The sequence below is a fragment of the Eleutherodactylus coqui genome, chromosome 2 (assembly GCF_035609145.1).
Source record: "Eleutherodactylus coqui strain aEleCoq1 chromosome 2, aEleCoq1.hap1, whole genome shotgun sequence".
Taxonomy (NCBI): domain Eukaryota; kingdom Metazoa; phylum Chordata; class Amphibia; order Anura; family Eleutherodactylidae; genus Eleutherodactylus; species Eleutherodactylus coqui.
Window position 1 is genome coordinate 345871530 of NC_089838.1, and position 24299 is coordinate 345895828.

The window sequence follows — 24299 nt, forward strand, 5'->3', positions numbered from 1 at the left end:
ACCCCCTATGTAATGTAACTAATAACACACAGCTGTACCACCCATCATCCACAGTGCAGGAGGAAAGTAAGTGACCCCCTATGTAATGTAACTAATAACACACAGCTGTACCGCCCATCATCCACAGTACAGGAGGAAAGTAAGTGACCCCCTATGTAATGTAACTAATAACACACAGCTGTACCGCCCATCATCCACAGTGCAGGAGGAAAGTAAGTGACCCCCTATGTAATGTAACTAATAACACACAGCTGTACCGCCCATCATCCACAGTGCAGGAGGAAAGTAAGTGACCCCCTATGTAATGTAACTAATAACACACAGCTGTACCGCCCATCATCCACAGTACAGGAGGAAAGTAAGTGACCCCCTATGTAATGTAACTAATAACACACAGCTGTACCGCCCATCATCCACAGTACAGGAGGAAAGTAAGTGACCCCCTATGTAATGTAACTAATAACACACAGCTGTACCGCCCATCATCCACAGTGCAGGAGGAAAGTAAGTGACCCCCTATGTAATGTAACTAATAACACACAGCTGTACCGCCCATCATCCACAGTACAGGAGGAAAGTAAGTGACCCCCTATGTAATGTAACTAATAACACACAGCTGTACCACCCATCATCCACAGTACAGGGGGAAAGTAAGTGACCCCCTATGTAATGTAATAACAACACACAGCTGTACCGCCCATCATCCACAGTACAGGAGGAAAGTAAGTGACCCCCTATGTAATGTAACTAATAACACACAGCTGTACCGCCCATCATCCACAGTACAGGGGGAAAGTAAGTGACCCCCTATGTAATGTAACTAATAACACAGCTGTACCGCCCATCATCCACAGTACAGGAGGAAAGTAAGTGACCCCCTATGTAATGTAACTAATAACACACAGCTGTACCGCCCATCATCCACAGTACAGGAGGAAAGTAAGTGACCCCCTATGTAATGTAACTAATAACACACAGCTGTACCACCCATCATCCACAGTGCAGGAGGAAAGTAAGTGACCCCCTATGTAATGTAATAATAACACACAGCTGTACTGCCCCTCATCCACAGTACAGGAGGAAAGTAAGTGACCCCCTATGTAATGTAACTAATAACACACAGCTGTACCACCCATCATCCACAGTGCAGGAGGAAAGTAAGTGACCCCCTATGTAATGTAACTAATAACACACAGCTGTACCGCCCATCATCCACAGTACAGGAGGAAAGTAAGTGACCCCCTATGTAATGTAACTAATAACACACAGCTGTACCGCCCATCATCCACAGTGCAGGAGGAAAGTAAGTGACCCCCTATGTAATGTAATAACAACACACAGCTGTACCGCCCATCATCCACAGTACAGGAGGAAAGTAAGTGACCCCCTATGTAATGTAACTAATAACACACAGCTGTACCACCCATCATCCACAGTGCAGGAGGAAAGTAAGTGACCCCCTATGTAATGTAACTAATAACACACAGCTGTACCGCCCATCATCCACAGTACAGGAGGAAAGTAAGTGACCCCCTATGTAATGTAACTAATAACACACAGCTGTACCGCCCATCATCCACAGTGCAGGAGGAAAGTAAGTGACCCCCTATGTAATGTAACTAATAACACACAGCTGTACCGCCCATCATCCACAGTGCAGGAGGAAAGTAAGTGACCCCCTATGTAATGTAACTAATAACACACAGCTGTAGCGCCCATCATCCACAGTACAGGAGGAAAGTAAGTGACCCCCTATGTAATGTAACTAATAACACACAGCTGTACCGCCCATCATCCACAGTGCAGGAGGAAAGTAAGTGACCCCCTATGTAATGTAATAACAACACACAGCTGTACCGCCCATCATCCACAGTACAGGAGGAAAGTAAGTGACCCCCTATGTAATGTAACTAATAACACACAGCTGTACCACCCATCATCCACAGTGCAGGAGGAAAGTAAGTGACCCCCTATGTAATGTAACTAATAACACACAGCTGTACCGCCCATCATCCACAGTACAGGAGGAAAGTAAGTGACCCCCTATGTAATGTAATAACAACACACAGCTGAACCGCCCATCATCCACAGTACAGGAGGAAAGTAAGTGACCCCCTATGTAATGTAACTAATAACACACAGCTGTACCACCCATCATCCACAGTGCAGGAGGAAAGTAAGTGACCCCCTATGTAATGTAACTAATAACACACAGCTGTACCGCCCATCATCCACAGTACAGGAGGAAAGTAAGTGACCCCCTATGTAATGTAACTAATAACACACAGCTGTACCGCCCATCATCCACAGTGCAGGAGGAAAGTAAGTGACCCCCTATGTAATGTAACTAATAACACACAGCTGTACCGCCCATCATCCACAGTGCAGGAGGAAAGTAAGTGACCCCCTATGTAATGTAACTAATAACACACAGCTGTACCGCCCATCATCCACAGTACAGGAGGAAAGTAAGTGACCCCCTATGTAATGTAACTAATAACACACAGCTGTACCGCCCATCATCCACAGTACAGGAGGAAAGTAAGTGACCCCCTATGTAATGTAACTAATAACACACAGCTGTACCGCCCATCATCCACAGTGCAGGAGGAAAGTAAGTGACCCCCTATGTAATGTAACTAATAACACACAGCTGTACCGCCCATCATCCACAGTACAGGAGGAAAGTAAGTGACCCCCTATGTAATGTAACTAATAACACACAGCTGTACCACCCATCATCCACAGTACAGGGGGAAAGTAAGTGACCCCCTATGTAATGTAATAACAACACACAGCTGTACCGCCCATCATCCACAGTACAGGAGGAAAGTAAGTGACCCCCTATGTAATGTAACTAATAACACACAGCTGTACCGCCCATCATCCACAGTACAGGGGGAAAGTAAGTGACCCCCTATGTAATGTAACTAATAACACAGCTGTACCGCCCATCATCCACAGTACAGGAGGAAAGTAAGTGACCCCCTATGTAATGTAACTAATAACACACAGCTGTACCGCCCATCATCCACAGTACAGGAGGAAAGTAAGTGACCCCCTATGTAATGTAACTAATAACACACAGCTGTACCACCCATCATCCACAGTGCAGGAGGAAAGTAAGTGACCCCCTATGTAATGTAATAATAACACACAGCTGTACTGCCCCTCATCCACAGTACAGGAGGAAAGTAAGTGACCCCCTATGTAATGTAACTAATAACACACAGCTGTACCACCCATCATCCACAGTACAGGGGGAAAGTAAGTGACCCCCTATGTAATGTAACTAATAACACACAGCTGTACCGCCCATCATCCACAGTACAGGAGGAAAGTAAGTGACCCCCTATGTAATGTAACTAATAACACACAGCTGTACCGCCCATCATCCACAGTACAGGAGGAAAGTAAGTGACCCCCTATGTAATGTAACTAATAACACAGAGCTGTACCGCCCATCATCCACAGTACAAGAGGAAAGTAAGTGACCCCCTATGTAATGTAACTAATAACACACAGCTGTACCGCCCATCATCCACAGTACAGGAGGAAAGTAAGTGACCCCCTATGTAATGTGACTAATAACACACAGCTGTACTGCCCATCATCCACAGTACAGGGGGAAAGTAAGTGACCCCCTATGTAATGTAACTAATAACACACAGCTGTACCGCCCATCATCCACAGTACAGGAGGAAAGTAAGTGACCCCCTATGTAATGTAACTAATAACACAGCTGTACCGCCCATCATCCACAGTGCAGGAGGAAAGTAAGTGACCCCCTATGTAATGTAACTAATAACACACAGCTGTACCGCCCATCATCCACAGTACAGGAGGAAAGTAAGTGACCCCCTATGTAATGTAACTAATAACACACAGCTGTACCGCCCATCATCCACAGTACAGGAGGATAGTAAGTGACCCCCTATGTAATGTAACTCATAACACACAGCTGTACCGCCCATCATCCACAGTGCAGGAGGAAAGTAAGTGACCCCGTATGTAATGTAACTAATAACACACAGCTGTACCGCCCATCATCCACAGTGCAGGAGGAAAGTAAGTGACCCCCTATGTAATGTAACTCATAACACACAGCTGTACCGCCCATCATCCACAGTGCAGGAGGAAAGTAAGTGACCCCCTATGTAATGTAACTAATAACACACAGCTGTACCGCCCATCATCCACAGTGCAGGGGGAAAGTAAGTGACCCCCTATGTAATGTAACTAATAACACACAGCTGTACCACCCATCATCCACAGTACAGGGGGAAAGTAAGTGACCCCCTATGTAATGTAACTAATAACACACAGCTGTACCGCCCATCATCCACAGTACAGGAGGAAAGTAAGTGACCCCCTATGTAATGTAACTCATAACACACAGCTGTACCGCCCATCATCCACAGTGCAGGAGGAAAGTAAGTGACCCCCTATGTAATGTAACTAATAACACACAGCTGTACTGCCCATCATCCACAGTACAGGGGGAAAGTAAGTGACCCCTTTTGTAATGTAACTAATAACACAGCTGTACCGCCCATCATCCACCGTACAGGAGGAAAGTAAGTGACCCCCTATGTAATGTAACTAATAACACACAGCTGTACCGCCCATCATCCACAGTGCAGGGGGAAAGTAAGTGACCCCCCCTATGTAATGTAACTAATAACACAGCTGTACCGCCCATCATCCACAGTACAGGAGGAAAGTAAGTGACCCCCTATGTAACTAATAACACACAGCTGTACCGCCCATCATCCACAGTACAGGGGGAAAGTAAGTGACCCCCTATGTAACTAATAACACACAGCTGTACCGCCCATCATGCACAGTGCAGGAGGAAAGTAAGTGACCCCCTATGTAATGTAACTAATAACATACAGCTGTACCGCCCATCATCCACAGTACAGGGGGAAAGTAAGTGACCCCCTATGTAATGTAATAACAACACACAGCTGTACCGCCCATCATCCACAGTACAGGAGGAAAGTAAGTGACCCCCTATGTAATGTAACTAATAACACACAGGTGTACTGCCCATCATCCACAGTACAGGAGGAAAGTAAGTGACCCCCTATGTAATGTAACTAATAACACACAGCTGTACCGCCCATCATCCACAGTGCAGGAGGAAAGTAAGTGACCCCCTATGTCATGTAACTAATAACACACAGCTGTACCGCCCATCATCCACAGTACAGGAGGAAAGTAAGTGACCCCCTATGTAATGTAACTAATAACACACAGCTGTATCGCCCATCATCCACAGTACAGGAGGAAAGTAAGTGACCCCCTATGTAATGTAACTAATAACACAGCTGTACCGCCCATCATCCACAGTACAGGAGGAAAGTAAGTGACCCCCTATGTAATGTAACTAATAACACACAGCTGTACCGCCCATCATCCACAGTACAGGAGGAAAGTAAGTGACCCCCTATGTAATGTAACTAATAACACACAGCTGTACCGCCCATCATCCACAGTACAGGAGGAAAGTAAGTGACCCCCTATGTCATGTAACTAATAACACACAGCTGTACCACCCATCATCCACAGTGCAGGAGGAAAGTAAGTGACCCCCTATGTAATGTAACTAATAACACACAGCTGTACCGCCCATCATCCACAGTACAGGAGGAAAGTAAGTGACCCCCTATGTAATGTAACTAATAACACACAGCTGTACCGCCCATCATCCACAGTACAGGAGGAAAGTAAGTGACCCCCTATGTAATGTAACTAATAACACACAGCTGTACCGCCCATCATCCACAATACAGGAGGAAAGTAAGTGACCCCCTATGTAATATAACTAATAACACACAGCTGTACCACCCAACATCCACAGTACAGGAGGAAAGTAAGTGACCCCCTATGTAATGTAACTAATAACACAGCTGTACCGCCCATCATCCACAGTACAGGAGGAAAGTAAGTGACCCCCTATGTAATGTAACTAATAACACACAGCTGTACCGCCCATCATCCACAGTACAGGGGGAAAGTAAGTGACCCCTTATGTAATGTAACTAATAACACAGCTGTACCGCCCATCATCCACCGTACAGGAGGAAAGTAAGTGACCCCCTATGTAATGTAACTAATAAGACACAGCTGTACTGCCCATCATCTACAGTACAGGAGGAAAGTAAGTGACCCCCTATGTAATGTAACTAATAACACACAGCTGTACCGCCCATCATCCACCGTACAGGAGGAAAGTAAGTGACCCCCTATGTAATGTAACTAATAACACACAGCTCTACCACCCATCATCCACAGTACAGGGGGAAAGTAAGTGACCCCCTATGTAATGTAACTAATAACACACAGCTGTGCCGCGCATCATCCACAGTGCAGGAGGAAAGTAAGTGACCCCCTATGTAATGTAATAACAACACACAGCTGTACCGCCCATCATCCACATTACAGGAGGAAAGTAAGTGACCCCCTATGTAATGTAACTAATAACACACAGCTGTACTGCCCATCATCCACAGTACAGGAGGAAAGTAAGTGACCCCCTATGTAATGTAATAACAACACACAGCTGTACCGCCCATCATCCACAGTACAGGAGGAAAGTAAGTGACCCCCTATGTAATGTAACTAATAACACACAGCTGTACCGCCCATCATCCACAGTGCAGGAGGAAAGTAAGTGACCCCCTATGTAATGTAACTAATAACACACAGCTGTACCGCCCATCATCCATAGTACAGGAGGAAAGTAAGTGACCCCCTATGTAATGTAACTAATAACACACAGCTGTAGCGCCCATCATCCACAGTACAGGAGGAAAGTAAGTGACCCCCTATGTAATGTAACTAATAACACACAGCTGTACCGCCCATCATCCACAGTACAGGAGGAAAGTAAGTGACCCCCTATGTAATATAACTAATAACACACAGCTGTACCGCCCATCATCCACAGTACAGGAGGAAAGTAAGTGACCCCCTATGTAATGTAACTAATAACACACAGCTGTACCGCCCATCATCCACAGTACAGGGGGAAAGTAAGTGACCCCTTTTGTAATGTAACTAATAACACAGCTGTACCGCCCATCATCCACCGTACAGGAGGAAAGTAAGTGACCCCCTATGTAATGTAACTAATAACACACAGCTGTACCGCCCATCATCCACAGTACAGGAGGAAAGTAAGTGACCCCCTATGTAATGTAACTAATAACACACAGCTGTACCGCCCATCATCCACAGTGCAGGAGGAAAGTAAGTGACCCCCTATGTAATGTAACTAATAACACACAGCTGTACCGTCCATCATCCACAGTACATGAGAAAAGTAAGTGACCCCCTATGTAATGTAACTAATAACACACAGCTGTACCGCCCATCATCCACAGTACAGGAGGAAAGTAAGTGACCCCCTATGTAATGTAACTAATAACACACAGCTGTACCGCCCATCATCCACAGTACAGGAGGAAAGTAAGTGACCCCCTATGTAATGTAACTAATAACAGACAGCTGTACCGCCCATCATCCACAGTACAGGAGGAAAGTAAGTGACCCCCTATGTAATGTAACTAATAACACACAGCTGTACCACCCATCATCCACAGTGCAGGAGGAAAGTAAGTGACCCCCTATGTAATGTAACTAATAACACACAGCTGTACCACCCATCATCCACAGTACAGGAGGAAAGTAAGTGACCCCCTATGTAATGTAACTAATAACACACAGCTGTACCGCCCATCCTCCACAGTAAAGGAGGAAAGTAAGTGACCCCCTATGTAATGTAACCAATAACACACAGCTGTACCGCCCATCATCCACAGTACAGGAGGAAAGTAAGTGACCCCCTATGTAATGTAACTAATAACACACAGCTGTACCACCCATCATCCACAGTACAGGGGGAAAGTAAGTGACCCCCTATATAATGTAACTAATAACACACAGCTGTACCACCCATCATCCACAGTACAGGAGGAAAGTAAGTGACCCCCTATGTAATGTAACTAATAACACACAGCTGTACCGCCCATCCTCCACAGTACAGGAGGAAAGTAAGTGACCCCCTATGTAATGTAACCAATAACACACAGCTGTACCGCCCATCATCCACAGTACAGGAGGAAAGTAAGTGACCCCCTATGTAATGTAACTAATAACACAGCTGTACCGCCCATCATCCACAGTACAGGAGGAAAGTAAGTGACCCCCTATGTAATGTAACTAATAACACACAGCTGTACCGCCCATCATCCACAGTACAGGAGGAAAGTAAGTGACCCCCTATGTAATGTAACCAATAACACACAGCTGTACCGCCCATCATCCACAGTACAGGGGGAAGGTAAGTGACCCCCTATGTAATGTAACTAATAACACACAGCTGTACCGCCCATCATCCACAGTACAGGAGGAAAGTAAGTGACCCCCTATGTAATGTAACTAATAACACACTGCTGTACCGCCCATCATCCACAGTACAGGAGGAAAGTAAGTGACCCCCTATGTAATGTAACTAATAACACACAGCTGTAGCGCACATCATCCACAGTACAGGAGGAAAGTAAGTGACCCCCTATGTAATGTAACCAATAACACACAGCTGTACCGCCCATCATCCACAGTGCAGGAGGAAAGTAAGTGACCCCCTATGTAATGTAACTAATAACACACAACTGTACCACCCATCATCCACAGTACAGGAGGAAAGTAAGTGACCCCCTATGTAATGTAACTAATAACACACAGCTGTACCACCCATCATCCACAGTACAGGAGGAAAGTAAGTGACCCCCTATGTAATGTAACTAGTAACACACAGCTGTACCGCCCATCATCCACAGTACAGGAGGAAAGTAAGTGACCCCTTATGTAATGTAACTAATAACACACTGCTGTACCGCCCATCATCCACAGTACAGGAGGAAAGTAAGTGACCCCTATGTAATGTAACTAATAACACACAGCTGTACCGCCCATCATCCACAGTACAGGAGGAAAGTAAGTGACCCCCCTATGTAATGTAACTAATAACACACAGCTGTACCACCCATCATCCACAGTACAGGAGGAAAGTAAGTGACCCCCTATGTAATGTAACTAATAACACACAGCTGTACCACCCATCATCCACAGCACAGGAGGAAAGTAAGTGACCCCCTATGTAATGCAACTAATAACACACAGCTGTACCGCCCATCATCCACAGTACAGGAGGAAAGTAAGTGACCCCCTATGTAATGTAACTAATAACACACAGCTGTACCACCCATCATCCACAGTACAGGAGGAAAGTAAGTGACCCCCTATGTAATGTAACTAATAACAGACAGCTGTACCACCCATCATCCACAGTACAGGAGGAAAGTAAGTGACCCCCTATGTAATGTAACTAATAACACACAGCTGTACCACCCATCATCCACAGTACAGGAGGAAAGTAAGTGACCCCCTATGTAATGTAACTAAAAACACACAGCTGTACCGCCCATCATCCACAGTGCAGGAGGAAAGTAAGTGACCCCCTATGTAATGTAACTAATAACACACAGCTGTACCACCCATCATCCACAGTACAGGAGGAAAGTAAGTGACCCCCTATGTAATGTAACTAATAATACACAGCTGTACCACCCATCATCCATAGTACAGGAGGAAAGTAAGTGAACCCCTATGTAATGTAACTAAAAACACACAGCTGTACCGCCCATCATCCACAGTGCAGGAGGAAAGTAAGTGACCCCCTATGTAATGTAACTAATAACACACAGCTGTACCGCCCATCATCCACAGTACAGGAGGAAAGTAAATGACCCCCTATATAATGTAACTAATAACACACAGCTGTACCGCCCATCATCCACAGTGCAGGGGGAAAGTAAGTGACCCCCTATGTAATGTAACTAATAACACACAGCTGTACCGCCCATCATCCACAGTGCAGGAGGAAAGTAAGTGACCCCCTATGTAATGTAACTAATAACACACAGCTGTACCGCCCATCATCCACAGTACAGGAGGAAAGTAAGTGACCCCCTATATAATGTAACTAATAACACACAGCTGTACCGCCCTTCATCCACAGTACAGGGGGAAAGTAAGTGACCCCCTATGTAATGTAACTAATAACACACAGCTGTACCGCCCATCATCCACAGTACAGGAGGAAAGTAAGTGACCCCCCTATGTAATGTAACTAATAACACACAGCTGTACCACCCATCATCCACAGTACAGGGGGAAAGTAAGTGACCCCCTATGTAATGTAACTAATAACACACAGCTGTACCGCCCATCATCCACCGTGCAGGAGGAAAGTAAGTGACCCCGTATGTAATGTAACTAATAACACACAGCTGTACGGCCCATCATCCACCGTGCAGGAGGAAAGTAAGTGACCCCCTATGTCATGTAACTAATAACACACAGCTGTACCGCCCATCATCCACAGTGCAGGGGGAAAGTAAGTGACCCCCTATGTAATGTAACTAATAACACACAGCTGTACCGCCCATCATCCACAGTACAGGAGGAAAGTAAGTGACCCCCTATGTAATGTAACTAATAACACAGCTGTACCGCCCATCATCCACCGTACAGGAGGAAAGTAAGTGACCCCCTATGTAATGTAACTAATAACACACAGCTGTACCGCCCATCATCCACAGTACAGGAGGAAAGTAAGTGACCCCCTATGTAATGTAACTAATAACACACAGCTGTACCGCCCATCATCCACAGTACAGGAGGAAAGTAAGTGACCCCCTATGTAATGTAACTAATAACACACAGCTGTACCACCCATCATCCACAGTACAGGGGGAAAGTAAGTGACCCCCTATGTAATGTAACTAATAACACACAGCTGTACCGCCCATCATCCACCATGCAGGAGGAAAGTAAGTGACCCCCTATGTCATGTAACTAATAACACACAGCTGTACCGCCCATCATCCACAGTGCAGGGGGAAAGTAAGTGACCCCCTATGTAATGTAACTAATAACACACAGCTGTACCGCCCATCATCCACAGTACAGGAGGAAAGTAAGTGACCCCCTATGTAATGTAACTAATAACACAGCTGTACCACACATCATCCACAGTACAGGGGGAAAGTAAGTGACCCCCTATGTCATGTAACTAATAACACACAGCTGTACCGCCCATCATCCACAGTACAGGAGGAAAGTAAGTGACCCCCTATGTAATGTAACTAATAACACACAGCTGTACCGCCCATCATCCACCATGCAGGAGGAAAGTAAGTGACCCCCTATGTCATGTAACTAATAACACACAGCTGTACCGCCCATCATCCACAGTGCAGGGGGAAAGTAAGTGACCCCCTATGTAATGTAACTAATAACACACAGCTGTACCGCCCATCATCCACAGTACAGGAGGAAAGTAAGTGACCCCCTATGTAATGTAACTAATAACACAGCTGTACCACACATCATCCACAGTACAGGGGGAAAGTAAGTGACCCCCTATGTCATGTAACTAATAACACACAGCTGTACCGCCCATCATCCACAGTGCAGGGGGAAAGTAAGTGACCCCCTATGTAATGTAACTAATAACACACAGCTGTACCGCCCATCATCCACAGTACAGGAGGAAAGTAAGTGACCCCCTATGTAATGTAACTAATAACACAGCTGTACCGCCCATCATCCACAGTACAGGAGGAAAGTAAGTGACCCCCTATGTAATGTAACTAATAACACACAGCTGTACCGCCCATCATCCACCGTGCAGGAGGAAAGTAAGTGACCCCCTATGTCATGTAACTAATAACACACAGCTGTACCGCCCATCATCCACAGTGCAGGGGGAAAGTAAGTGACCCCCTATGTAATGTAACTAATAACACACAGCTGTACCGCCCATCATCCACAGTACAGGAGGAAAGTAAGTGACCCCCTATGTAATGTAACTAATAACACAGCTGTACCGCCCATCATCCACAGTACAGGAGGAAAGTAAGTGACCCCCTATGTAATGTAACTAATAACACACAGCTGTACCGCCCATCATCCACAGTACAGGAGGAAAGTAAGTGACCCCCTAGGTAATGTTACTAATAACACACAGCAGTACCGCCCATCATCTACAGTACAGGAGGAATGTAAGTGACCCCCTATGTAATGTAACTAATAACACACAGCTGTACCGCCCATCATCCACAGTACAGGAGGAAAGTAAGTGAACCCCTATGTAATGTAACTAATAACACACAGCTGTACCACCCATCATCCACAGCACAGGAGGAAAGTAAGTGACCCCCTATGTAATGTAACTAATAACACAGCTGTACCGCCCATCATCCATAGTACAGGGGGAAAGTAAGTGACCCCCTATCTAATGTAACTAATAACACACAGCTGTACCGCCCATCATCCACAGTGCAGGAGGAAAGTAAGTGACCCCCTATGTACTGTAACTAATAACATACAGCTGTACCGCCCATCATCCACAGTACAGGAGGAAAGTAAGTGACCCCCTATGTAATGTAACTAATAACACACAGCTGTACCGCCCATCATCCACAGTACAGGAGGAAAGTAAGTGACCCCCCTATGTAATGTAACTAATAACACACAGCTGTACCGCCCATCATCCACAGTGCAGGCGGAAAGTAAGTGACCCCCTATGTAATGTAACTAATAACACACAGCTGTACCACCCATCATCCACAGTGCAGGAGGAAAGTAAGTGACCCCCTATGTAATATAACTAATAACACACAGCTGTACCACCCATCATCCACAGTGCAGGAGGAAAGTAAGTGACCCCCTATGTAATATAACTAATAACACACAGCTGTACCGCCCATCATCCACAGTACAGGAGGAAAGTAAGTGACCCCCTATGTAATGTAACTAATAACACACAGCTGTACCACCCATCATCCACAGTGCAGGAGGAAAGTAAGTGACCCCCTATGTAATATAACTAATAACACACAGCTGTACCGCCCATCATCCACAGTACAGGAGGAAAGTAAGTGACCCCCTATGTAATGTAACTAATAACACACAGCTGTACCGCCCATCATCCACCGTGCAGGAGGAAAGTAAGTGACCCCGTATGTAATGTAACTAATAACACACAGCTGTACGGCCCATCATCCACAGTACAGGAGGAAAGTAAGTGACCCCCTATGTAATGTAACTAATAACACACAGCTGTACGGCCCATCATCCACAGTACAGGAGGAAAGTAAGTGACCCCCTATGTAATGTAACTAATAACACTCAGCTGTACCGCCCATCATTCACAGTACAGGGGGAAAGTAAGTGACCCCCTATGTAATGTAACTAATAACACACAGCTGTACCGCCCATCATCCACAGCACAGGAGGAAAGTAAGTGACCCCCTATGTAATGTAACTAATAACACACAGCTGTACCGCCCATCATCCACAGTACAGGAGGAAAGTAAGTGACCCCCTATGTAATGTAACTAATAACACACAGCTGTACCGCCCATCATCCACAGTACAGGAGGAAAGTAAGTGACCCCCTATGTAATGTAACTAATAACACCCATCTGTACCGCCCATCATCCACAGTGCAGTAGGAAAGTAAGTGACCCCCTATGTAATATAACTAATAACACACAGCTGTACCACCCATCATCCACAGTGCAGGAGGAAAGTAAGTGACCCCCTATGTAATGTAACTAATAACACACAGCTGTACCGCCCATCATCCACAGTGCAGGAGGAAAGTAAGTGACCCCCTATGTAATGTAACTAATAACACACAGCTGTACCGCCCATCATCCACAGTACAGGAGGAAAGTAAGTGACCCCCTAGGTAATGTAACTAATAACACACAGCTGTACCGCCCATCCCCCACAGTACAGGGGGAAAGTAAGTGACCCCCTATGTAATGTAACTAATAACACACAGCTGTACCGCTGATCATCCACAGTACAGGAGGAAAGTAAGTGACCCCCTATGTAATGTAACTAATAACACACAGCTGTACCGCCCATCATCCACAGTACAGGAGGAAAGTAAGTGACCCCCTATGTAATGTAACTAATAACACACAGCTGTACCGCCCATCCCCCACAGTACAGGAGGAAAGTAAGTGACCCCCTATGTAATGTAACTAATAACACATAGCTGTACCACCCATCATCCACAGTACAGGAGGAAAGTAAGTGACCCCCTATGTAATGTAACTAATAACACACAGCTCTACCACCCATCATCCACAGTACAGGAGGAAAGTAAGTGACCCCCCTATGTAATGTAACTAATAGCACACAGCTGTACCGCCCATCATCCACAGTACAGGAGGAAAGTAAGTGACCCCCCTATGTAATGTAACTAATAGCACACAGCTGTACCGCCCATCATCCACAGTGCAGGAGGAAAGTAAGTGACCCCCTATGTAATGTAACTAATAACACACAGCTGTACCGCCCATCATCCACAGTACAGGAGGAAAGTAAGTGACCCCCTATGTAATGTAACTAATAACACACAGCTGTACCGCCCATCATCCACAGTACAGGGGGAAAGTAAGTGACCCCCTATGTAATGTAACTAATAACACACAGCTGTACCGCCCATCATCCACAGTACAGGAGGAAAGTAAGTGACCCCCTATGTACTGTAACTAATAACATACAGCTGTACCGCCCATCATCCACAGTACAGGAGGAAAGTAAGTGACCCCCTATGTAATGTAACTAATAACACACAGCTGTACCACCCATCATCCACAGTACAGGGGGAAAGTAAGTGACCCCCTATGTAATGTAACTAATAACACACAGCTGTACCGCCCATCATCCACAGTACAGGGGGAAAGTAAGTGACCCCCTATGTAATGTAACTAATAACACACAGCTGTACCGCCCATCATCCACAGTACAGGAGGAAAGTAAGTGACCCCCTATGTAATGTAACTAATAACACACAGCTGTACTGCCCATCATCCACAGTACAGGAGGAAAGTAAGTGACCCCCTATGTAATGTAACTAATAACACACAGCTGTACCGCCCATCATCCACAGTATAGGGGGAAAGTAAGTGACCCCCTATGTAATGTAACTAATAACACACAGCTGTACCACCCATCATCCACAGTACAGGAGGAAAGTAAGTGACCCCCTATGTAATATAACTAATAACATACAGCTGTACCGCCTATCATCCACAGTGCAGGAGGAAAGTAAGTGACCCCCTATGTAATGTAACTAATAACACACAGCTGTACCGCCCATCATCCACAGTACAGGAGGAAAGTAAGTGACCCCCTAGGTAATGTAACTAATAACACACAGCTGTACCGCCCATCATCCACAGTACAGGTGGAAAGTAAGTGACCCCCTATGTAATGTAACTAATAACACACAGCTGTACCGCCCATCATCCACAGTACAGGAGGAAAGTAAGTGACCCCCTATGTAATGTAACTAATAACACACAGCTGTACCGCCCATCATCCACAGTACAGGAGAAAAGTAAGTGACCCCCTATGTAATGTAACTAATAACACACAGCTGTACCGCCCATCATCCACAGTGCAGGAGGAAAGTAAGTGACCCCCTATGTAATATAACTAATAACACACAGCTGTACCGCCCATCCCCCACAGTACAGGAGGAAAGTAAGTGACCCCCTATGTAATGTAGGTAATAACACACAGCTGTACCACCCATCATCCACAGTACAGGAGGAAAGTAAGTGACCCCTATGTAATGTAACTAATAACACACAGCTGTATTGCCCATCATCCACAGTACAGGAGGAAAGTAAGTGACCCCCTATGTAATGTAACTAATAACACACAGCTGTACCGCTCATCATCCACAGTACAGGAGGAAAGTAAGTGACCCCCTATGTAATATAACTAATAACACACAGCTGTACCGCCCATCATTCACAGTAATATCTATGCGGTCCCACTGTGGACATACCACGAGGTTTACACCCCGTATTAACCCAGCCTAAAGCCTAGGGAAATTAACTGTATACTGAGGAGAATCTACCTCCCCTCTCTGTGTATATATATACTGAGGAGCATCTACCCCCCCCTCTATGTGTATATACTGGGGAGAATCTACCTCCCCTCTATGTGTATATACTGAGGAGAATCTACCTCCCCTCTGTGTGTATATACTGAGGAGAATCTACCTCACCTCTATGTGTATATACTGAGGAGAATCTACCTCCCCTCTGTGTGTATATACTGAGGAGAATCTACCTCACCTCTGTGTATATACTGAGGAGAATCTACCTCCCCTCGATGTGTATACACTGAGGAGAATCTACCTGCTTTCTATGTGTATACACTGAGGAGAATCTACTCCCCCTCTGTGTGTATATACTGAGGAGAATCTACCTTACCTCTCTGTGTATATACTGAGGAGAATCTACCTCCCCTCTATGTGTATATACTGAGGAGAATCTACCTCCCCTCTGTGTGTATATACTGAGGAGAATCTACCTCACCTCTGTGTGTATATACTGAGGAGAATCTACCTCACCTCTACGTGTATATACTGAGGAGAACCTACCTCGCCTCTGTGTGTATATACTGAGGAGAATCTACCTCCCCTCCACGTGTATATACTGAGGAGAATCTACCTCCCCTCCATGTGTATATACTGAGGAGAATCTACCTCACCTCTATGTGTATATACTGAGGAGAATCTACCTCCCCTCTACGTGTATATACTGAGGAGAATCTACCTCACCTCTATGTGTATATACTGAGGAGAATCTGCCTCACCTCTATGTGTATATACTGAGGAGAATCTGCCTCACCTCTATGTGTATATACTGAGGAGAATCTACCTCCCCTCTATGTGTATATACTGAGGAGAATCTACCTCCCCTCTCTGTGTATATACTGAGGAGAATCTACCTCCCCTCTGTGTGTATATACTGAGGAGAATCTACCTCACCTCTATGTGTATATACTGAGGAGAATCTACCTCCCCTCTATGTGTATATACTGAGGAGAATCTACCTCACCTCTATGTGTATATACTGAGGAGAATCTACCTCACCTCTATGTGTATATACTGAGGAGAATCTGCCTCACCTCTATGTGTATATACTGAGGAGAATCTACCTCCCCTCTCTGTGTATATACTGAGGAGAATCTACCTCACCTCTATGTGTATATACTGAGGGGAATCTACCTTTTTCTATGTGTATACACTGAAAGGCTGTAAACTACATATGGAAGCGGCCATGGAGTGCAGGCATGTAGCCTTTAAGGCTGAGAAAGGTCTGTAACCTCCAGTCTATGGGTAAATTTGAATAAAAGGGGCGTTACCTTAAAGGGTATTAAGTGAGTAGAGTGGGAGGGGTAGCACATTCTGCAGAGGGACAATGGTACATGCAGCCTGAGGAGAATCTAATGCTCCTCTGTGTATACAATTTTTTTCCTCGGTTCCTCTGAATTATCCACTACCTCTGAAAATTTTCCCTGCCAACATGTAAATATCCGGACCAAATTAACTCAGGTAAAGCCGAGTATATCAGCAAGTCACACATGTAATACAGGTGCTTCCCATAATATATCACACATTTTATGCAAGCGTTCCCCATGCTATACCACATGTGGAATACAGGCGCTCTATGTGTAGCATCATACATACAATACAGGAGCTTGCTGTGTTATACGCCATATGTAACCGGGCATTCTCCCATGTTGTATCACCCATGTAACACAAGCGGCCCCTCCATGTAACAATGGTTTCCCATGTGCCTAAGAACATATGGCCAGAGTTCTATTACAGATCGGGTTGCAAGTGTTGGAAGAAAAAAGCTGGGCAGCTTAGTGAAAAGCGGGTTCAGTTCCATCCAGAGACCGAGCCGTTCGGCTGCAAGGATTTCCCTTTCCTGACCCCTGAACCGAACGGGCAGTGTAATCCCCAATGCAGGTGTGAAAGCCGCCTAATATCACACCTGTAATGCAGCCACCCCTGTAGAAGAGCACAACTGTTCTCCATTGTGGTTCACTAATCCCCCCCATTACTCCTTGCAGGTCTAGCTTCTGGTTTGGTCCCAATGTATGTGGGTGAGATTTCTCCAACACACCTCCGAGGGGCGCTGGGAACCCTCCATCAGCTGTCTCTGGTTATTGGTATACTGGTTGCACAGGTAATAATCCATGACATACAACTACATCTTATCTGACCAAATCTTATGGCCAACAGAACAAACAGAGGGGAAGGGGAGGCAGCAACACACCTCATAAAAGTCGGTCGTGGCTCTACCAATGTGTAGCTTCTGCTCTTCTGAGAAAGTGGGGGGAACAATTGCTGGAGTTTTGGCATGTTGTACCTTTTTGTCTGATGGAGGATTCTAGCTGCTCCTCAGTTCTCGGCTGTTTTTGTAGGATTGCTCCAAATGTTTCCATATGATGGAAGGTCTGGATTGCAGGCGGCCGGTTCACCCCGGACTCTTCTCCTGTGAAGCTTTTGTGATGGATGTAGTATATGGTGGAAGGTCTGGACTGCAGGCAGCCGGTTCATCCCGGACTCTTCTCCTATGAAGCCATGCTGTTGTGATGGATGCAGTATATGGTGGAAGGTCTGGACTGCAGGTGGTCAGTTCACCCCGGACTCTTCTCCTGTGAAGCCATGCTTTTGTGATGGATGTAGTATATGGTGGAAGGTCTGGACTGCAGGCGGCCGGTTCACCCCGGGCTCTTCTCCTGTGAAGCTGTTATGATGGATGTAGTATATGATGGAAGGTCTGGACTGCAGGCGGTCGGTTCACCCCGGACTCTTCTCCTGTGAAGCTGTTGTGATGGATGTAGTATATGGTGGAAGGTCTGGACTGCAGGCAGCCGGTTCACCCCGGACTCTTCTCCTATGAAGCCATGCTGTTGTGATGGATGCAGTATATGGTGGAAGGTCTGGACTGCAGGTGGTCAGTTCACCCCGGACTCTTCTCCTGTGAAGCCATGCTGTTGTGATGGATGTAGTATATGGTGGAAGGTCTGGACTGCAGGCGGCCGGTTCACCCCGGACTCTTCTCCTGTGAAGCTGTTGTGATGGATGTAGTATATGGTGGAAGGTCTGGACTGCAGGCGGCCGGTTCACCCCGGACTCTTCTCCTGTGAAGCTGTTGTGATGGATGCAGTATATGGTGGAAGGTCTGGACTGCAGGCGGTCGGTTCACCCCGGACTCTTCTCCTGTGAAGCTGTTGTGATGGATGCAGTATATGGTGGAAGGTCTGGACTGCAGGCGGTCGGTTCACCCTGGACTCTTCCCCTGTAAAGCCATGCTGTTGTGATGGATGTAGTATATGGTGGAAGGTCTGGACTGCAGGCAGCCGGTTCAACCTGGAGTCTTCTCCTGTAAAGCCATGCTGTTGTGATGGATGTAGTATATGGTGGAAGGTCTGGACTGCAGGCGGCCGGTTCACCCTGGACTCTTCTCCTGTGAAGCTGTTGTGATGGATGTAGTATATGGTGGAAGGTCTGGACTGCAGGCAGCCTGTTCACCCCGAACTCTTCTCCTGTGAAGCTGTTGTGATGGATGTAGTATATGGTGGAAGGTCTGGACTGCAGGCGGCCGGTTCACCCCGGACTCTTCTCCTGTGAAGCCATGCTGTTGTGATGGATGTAGTATGTGGTGGAAGGTCTGGACTGCAGGCGGCCGGTTCACCCCGGACTCTTCTCCTGTGAAGCTGTTGTGATGGATGTAGTATATGGTGGATGGTCTGGACTGCAGGCGGTCGGTTCACCCCGGACTCTTCTCCTGTGAAGCTCATGTGATGGATGTAGTATATGGTGGAAGGTCTGGACTGCAGGCGGCCGGTTCACCCCGGACTCTTCTCCTGTGAAGCTGTTGTGATGGATGTAGTATATGGTGGAAGGTCTGGACTGCAGGCGGCCGGTTCACACCATACTCTTCTCCTGTGAAGCTGTTGTGATGGATGTAGTATATGGTGGATGGTCTGGACTGCAGGCGGTCGGTTCACCCCGGACTCTTCTCCTGTGAAGCTCATGTGATGGATGTAGTATATGATGGAAGGCAGGGGTGTAACTATAGAGGATGCAGGGGAAGCGGCTGCACCCGGGCCAGGAGCCTTAGGGGGCCCACAATTTGCTTCCTCTCGATCAACAACAGGGTTGAAACTGGCTGAACTAGATGGACATTGTCTTCATTCAGCCTAACATACTGTGTTACTATGTTAAGGCCTCTCTTCTTCATATAGGGAGCCCAGTACTATGAGTAAAGCATTAAAGTTGGGGGCCCTGTTATAGATTCTGCATCGGGGCCCAGGAGCTTCAAGTTACGCCTCTGATGGAAGGTTTGAACTGCAGGCGGTCGGTTCACCCCGGACTCCTGTCCTGTGAAGCCATGCTGTTGTGATGGATGCAGTATATGGTAAAAGGTCTGGACTGCAGGTGGTCGGTTCACCCTGGACCCTTCTCTTGTGAAGCTGTTGTGATGGATGTAGTATATGGTGGATGGCCTGGACTGCAGGCGGCTGGTTCCCCCCGGACCCTTCTCTTGTGAAGCTGTTGTGATGGATGTAGTATATGGTGGATGGCCTGGACTGCAGGCGGCTGGTTCACCCCGGACTCTTCTCTTGTGAAGCGGTTGTGATGGATGTAGTATGTGGTGGAAGGTCTGGACTGCAGGTGGCCGGTTCACCCCGGACTCTTCTCCTGTGAAGCCATGCTGTTGTGATGGATGTAGCATATGGTGGAAGGTCTGGACTGCAGGCGGCCGGTTCACTGCGGACTCTTCTCCTGTGAAGTTGATGCGAGGGATGTAGTATATGGTGGAAGGTCTGGACCGCAGGCGGTCGGTTCACCCCGGACTCTTCTCCTGTGAAGCCATGCTGTTGTGATGGATGTAGTATGTGGTACAGGGTCTGGACAGCAGGTGGCCGGTTTACCCTGGACTCTTCTCCTGTGAAGCCATGCTGTTGTGATGGATGTAGTATATGGTGGAAGGTCTGGACTGCAGGCGGTCGGTTCACCCCGGACTCTTCTCCTGTGAAGCTGTTGTGATGGATGCAGTATATGGTGGAAGGTCTGGACAGCAGGCGGCCGGTTTACCCTGGACTCTTCTCCTGTGAAGCTGTTGTGATGGATGCAGTATATGGTGGAAGGTCTGGACAGCAGGCGGACGGTTTACCCTGGACTCTTCTCCTGTGAAGCCATGCTGTTGTGATGGATGTAGTATATGGTGGAAGGTCTGGACTGCAGGTGGTTGGCTCACCCCAGACTCTTCTCCTGTGAAGCTGTTGTGATGGATGTAGTATATGGTGGAAGGTCTGGACTTCAGGCGGACGGTTTACCCCGGACTCTTCTCCTGTGAATCCATGCTGTTGTGATGGATGTAGTATGTGGTGGAAGGTCTGGACTGCAGGCGGCCGGTTAACCCCGGACTCTTCTCCTGTGAAGCTGATGTGATGGATGTAGTATATGGTGGAAGGTCTGGACTGCAGGCGGCCAGTTCACCCCGGACTCCTCTACTGTGAAGCCATGCTGTTGTGAAAGATGTAGTATGTGGTGGAAGGTCTGGACTGCAGCGGCCAGTTCACCCCGGACTCTTCTCCTCTGAAGCTCATGTAATGGATGCAGTAAGTGGTGGAAGGTCTGGACTGCAGGCGGCCGGTTCACCCAGGACTCTTCTCCTGTGAAGCTGTTGTGATGGATGTAGTATATGGTGGAAAGTCTGGACTGCAGGCGGCCGGTTCACCCAGGACTCTTCTCCTGTGAAGCTGTTGTGATGGATATAGTATATGGTGGAAGGTCTGGACTGCAGGCGGCCAGTTCATCCCGGACTCTTCTCCTCTGAAGCTCATGTAATGGATGCAGTAAGTGGTGGAAGGTCTGGACTGCAGGCAGCCGGTTCACCCCGGACTCTTCTCCTGTGAAGCTGTTGTGATGGATGTAGTATATGGTGGAAGGTCTGGACTGCAGGCGGCCGGTTCACCCAGGACTCTTCTCCTGTGAAGCTGTTGTGATGGATATAGTATATGGTGGAAGGTCTGGACTGCAGGCGGCCGGTTAACCCTGGACTCTTGTCCTGTGAAGCTCATGTAATGGATGCAGTATGGGGTTTTAGGATCGTCTGAAATATACAAGGTCTTCCCTGAGAGAGACGTTGTCTGAATGGGGTATATGTTGTTCTACAACCTCTATATACTGTCAGCACTGATAGGGCCTGTCATTATGTGTTATCTGCACTAATGCCACCCCCACACAATCAGTGAGGCAGGACTGTGTGCTGATAACAAGCTGGATGGCTGCTCTCCTCTGGTATCTGTAGGTCACGGTGGCCGTGGGTTCTGAAAATTATTTCACATTTTGATTCCTCTGACCGCAGAACAGTTTTCCATTCTGCCTCGGGCCATTGTAAATGAGCTTTGGCCCAGAGAAGACGCCGGCACTTCTGGATTGTGTTGGTATATGGCTTCTCTGCATCATACAGCTTGTATTTCTGGTTTGCATGGTGAACTGTGTCACAGACAGTGATTTAGGGAGTATTCCTGAGCCCTGCAGTGATTGGTATTACAGAATCCTGTCTGTATATAATGCAACACCGCCTGAGGGCCGTAGATCCCCAGCATCCAGTATTGTCCGTCAGTCTTGTCCCTTCTGCACACGAGTGTCTCCAGAGTCTCTGGATCTTGGTTATATGATGTCTTGTAGATGTTGGATACTCAGTCTTCCCAGTTTTATGTTGAGGAACATGTTTCTGACATTATTCCACAATCTCTAGGCGCAGTTTCTCACTGATGGGTAAACCTCTGACCATCTGAGAGACTCGGCCTCTCTAACACACTCTTGTTATACACAGTCATGGGACTTAGTAGAAGTTTGACCCTCCTGCTATTTATCATAAGTAGTAATTAATTTTCCAGCCCCATCCCAACTTTTCTGAGATGTATTGCTGCCATCAATTTCTAAATTAAGAAATTCCCCCGCATTTGAGATTGCAGATCATGGCATTGTTTCTTTCTATACCTTTATTTATATTTTAAGGAGCGGCCAAACATATTTGGAATTGCAGTTGTAGATGTCTATCTGCTCTCCCATCTTGCACCTCCCTCATCTCCCAACCTCTTCAATGTCCTTGTCTCTCCTGGCAGGTCTTGGGTCTGGATCTATTCCTTGGCACGAAGACTCGGTGGCCGGCTCTGTTTTGGGTAACGTTGATCCCAGCTGCTCTACAGTCAGTTTTGCTGCCCTTTTGCCCGGAGAGCCCACGTTTCCTGTACATTGTATGCGAGCAGGAGGGCCAGGCGCGGATAAGTAAGTGATCAGCTTTGTAGATAGCGACGCCAGAGATAATACCAGGCACTGAAATACCGTGTATCAGAAATAAGACCGCGCTCATTGCTTTATTAGGACGATTTCCTGTCTCTCAGGTTTGCGGCGTCTCACAGGCCTCCTGGATGTCTCAGAAGAGCTCTCAGAAATGAAGGAGGAGAAGAGACAGATGGACACACAACAGAAAGTCTCCATTCTGCAAATCTTCCGATCCAGGACTTACAGACAGCCCATAATTGTGGCCATAATCCTGCAACTCTCCCAACAGCTGTCTGGCATTAATGCGGTGAGCTGAGCAATAGAGTGATAAGGGCGAGATGCTACAAGACTGCCCCGCCCCCTGCAGGGTGTTACAGAAGGGATCCATGATCCCACCCCCTGTAGGGTGATACAGAAGGGATCCATGATCCCACCCCCTGTAGGGTGTTACAGAAGGGATCCATGAGTCTGCCCCGCCTCCTTCAACTGAATCCAACTCCTTAACCCATTCACAATGTGTGCCCCACATATTGGTTTTCTATGCATGGAGTGGGCCTAAGCCCGCTACATTCATGACGGTCATCTGTGTCAGCTGACTCATTCGAGAACCAGCAGGGATCAGAGTTCACGCTGACTGTTGCTGTTAGCATCTTAAATACCCCCGAGATTCTGAAAGGTCAATTAAATTCTATCAATTTAAATGCCATGATCGAGGAGGTCTGTCTGGGATGAATTAGTGATCCTGCACTGAGCAGGGGGTTGGACCTGATGACCATGGAGGACCCTTCCAACTTTCTCATTCTAGGAATCTATGAGTCCCGAATGGAACCTGCAAGTGATTAGAGGGGTGCTGTTGCATTGTCATGGGAGCGTGAGGCTCACTGAAACCCGCAGGGCCTGCCATGAATGATTGCCTATCACGGTGTACCTGCCTGCCAAATATGGTACAAAGCAGCACTATGGTATTGCCTTAGGCTCCATTCACATGTGGCAGTTAGGTTGCAATTAAAACCGCACCAAAAAGTGG

At 46.9% G+C, this 24299-nt stretch overlaps 1 protein-coding gene across 2 annotated transcripts in view; it reads left to right on the top strand.

Annotated features, from left to right (window-relative positions):
• Positions 1–24299, top strand: part of SLC2A4 (solute carrier family 2 member 4) — a 180152-nt gene that overhangs the window by 103672 nt on the left and 52181 nt on the right. For both annotated transcript variants that reach the window (XM_066593967.1, XM_066593968.1), the window contains 3 exons: positions 18034–18149; positions 23113–23275; positions 23392–23579. In XM_066593967.1, coding sequence (XP_066450064.1) covers positions 18034–18149; positions 23113–23275; positions 23392–23579 — 467 coding nt within the window. The remainder of the gene's footprint in view (positions 1–18033; positions 18150–23112; positions 23276–23391; positions 23580–24299) is intronic.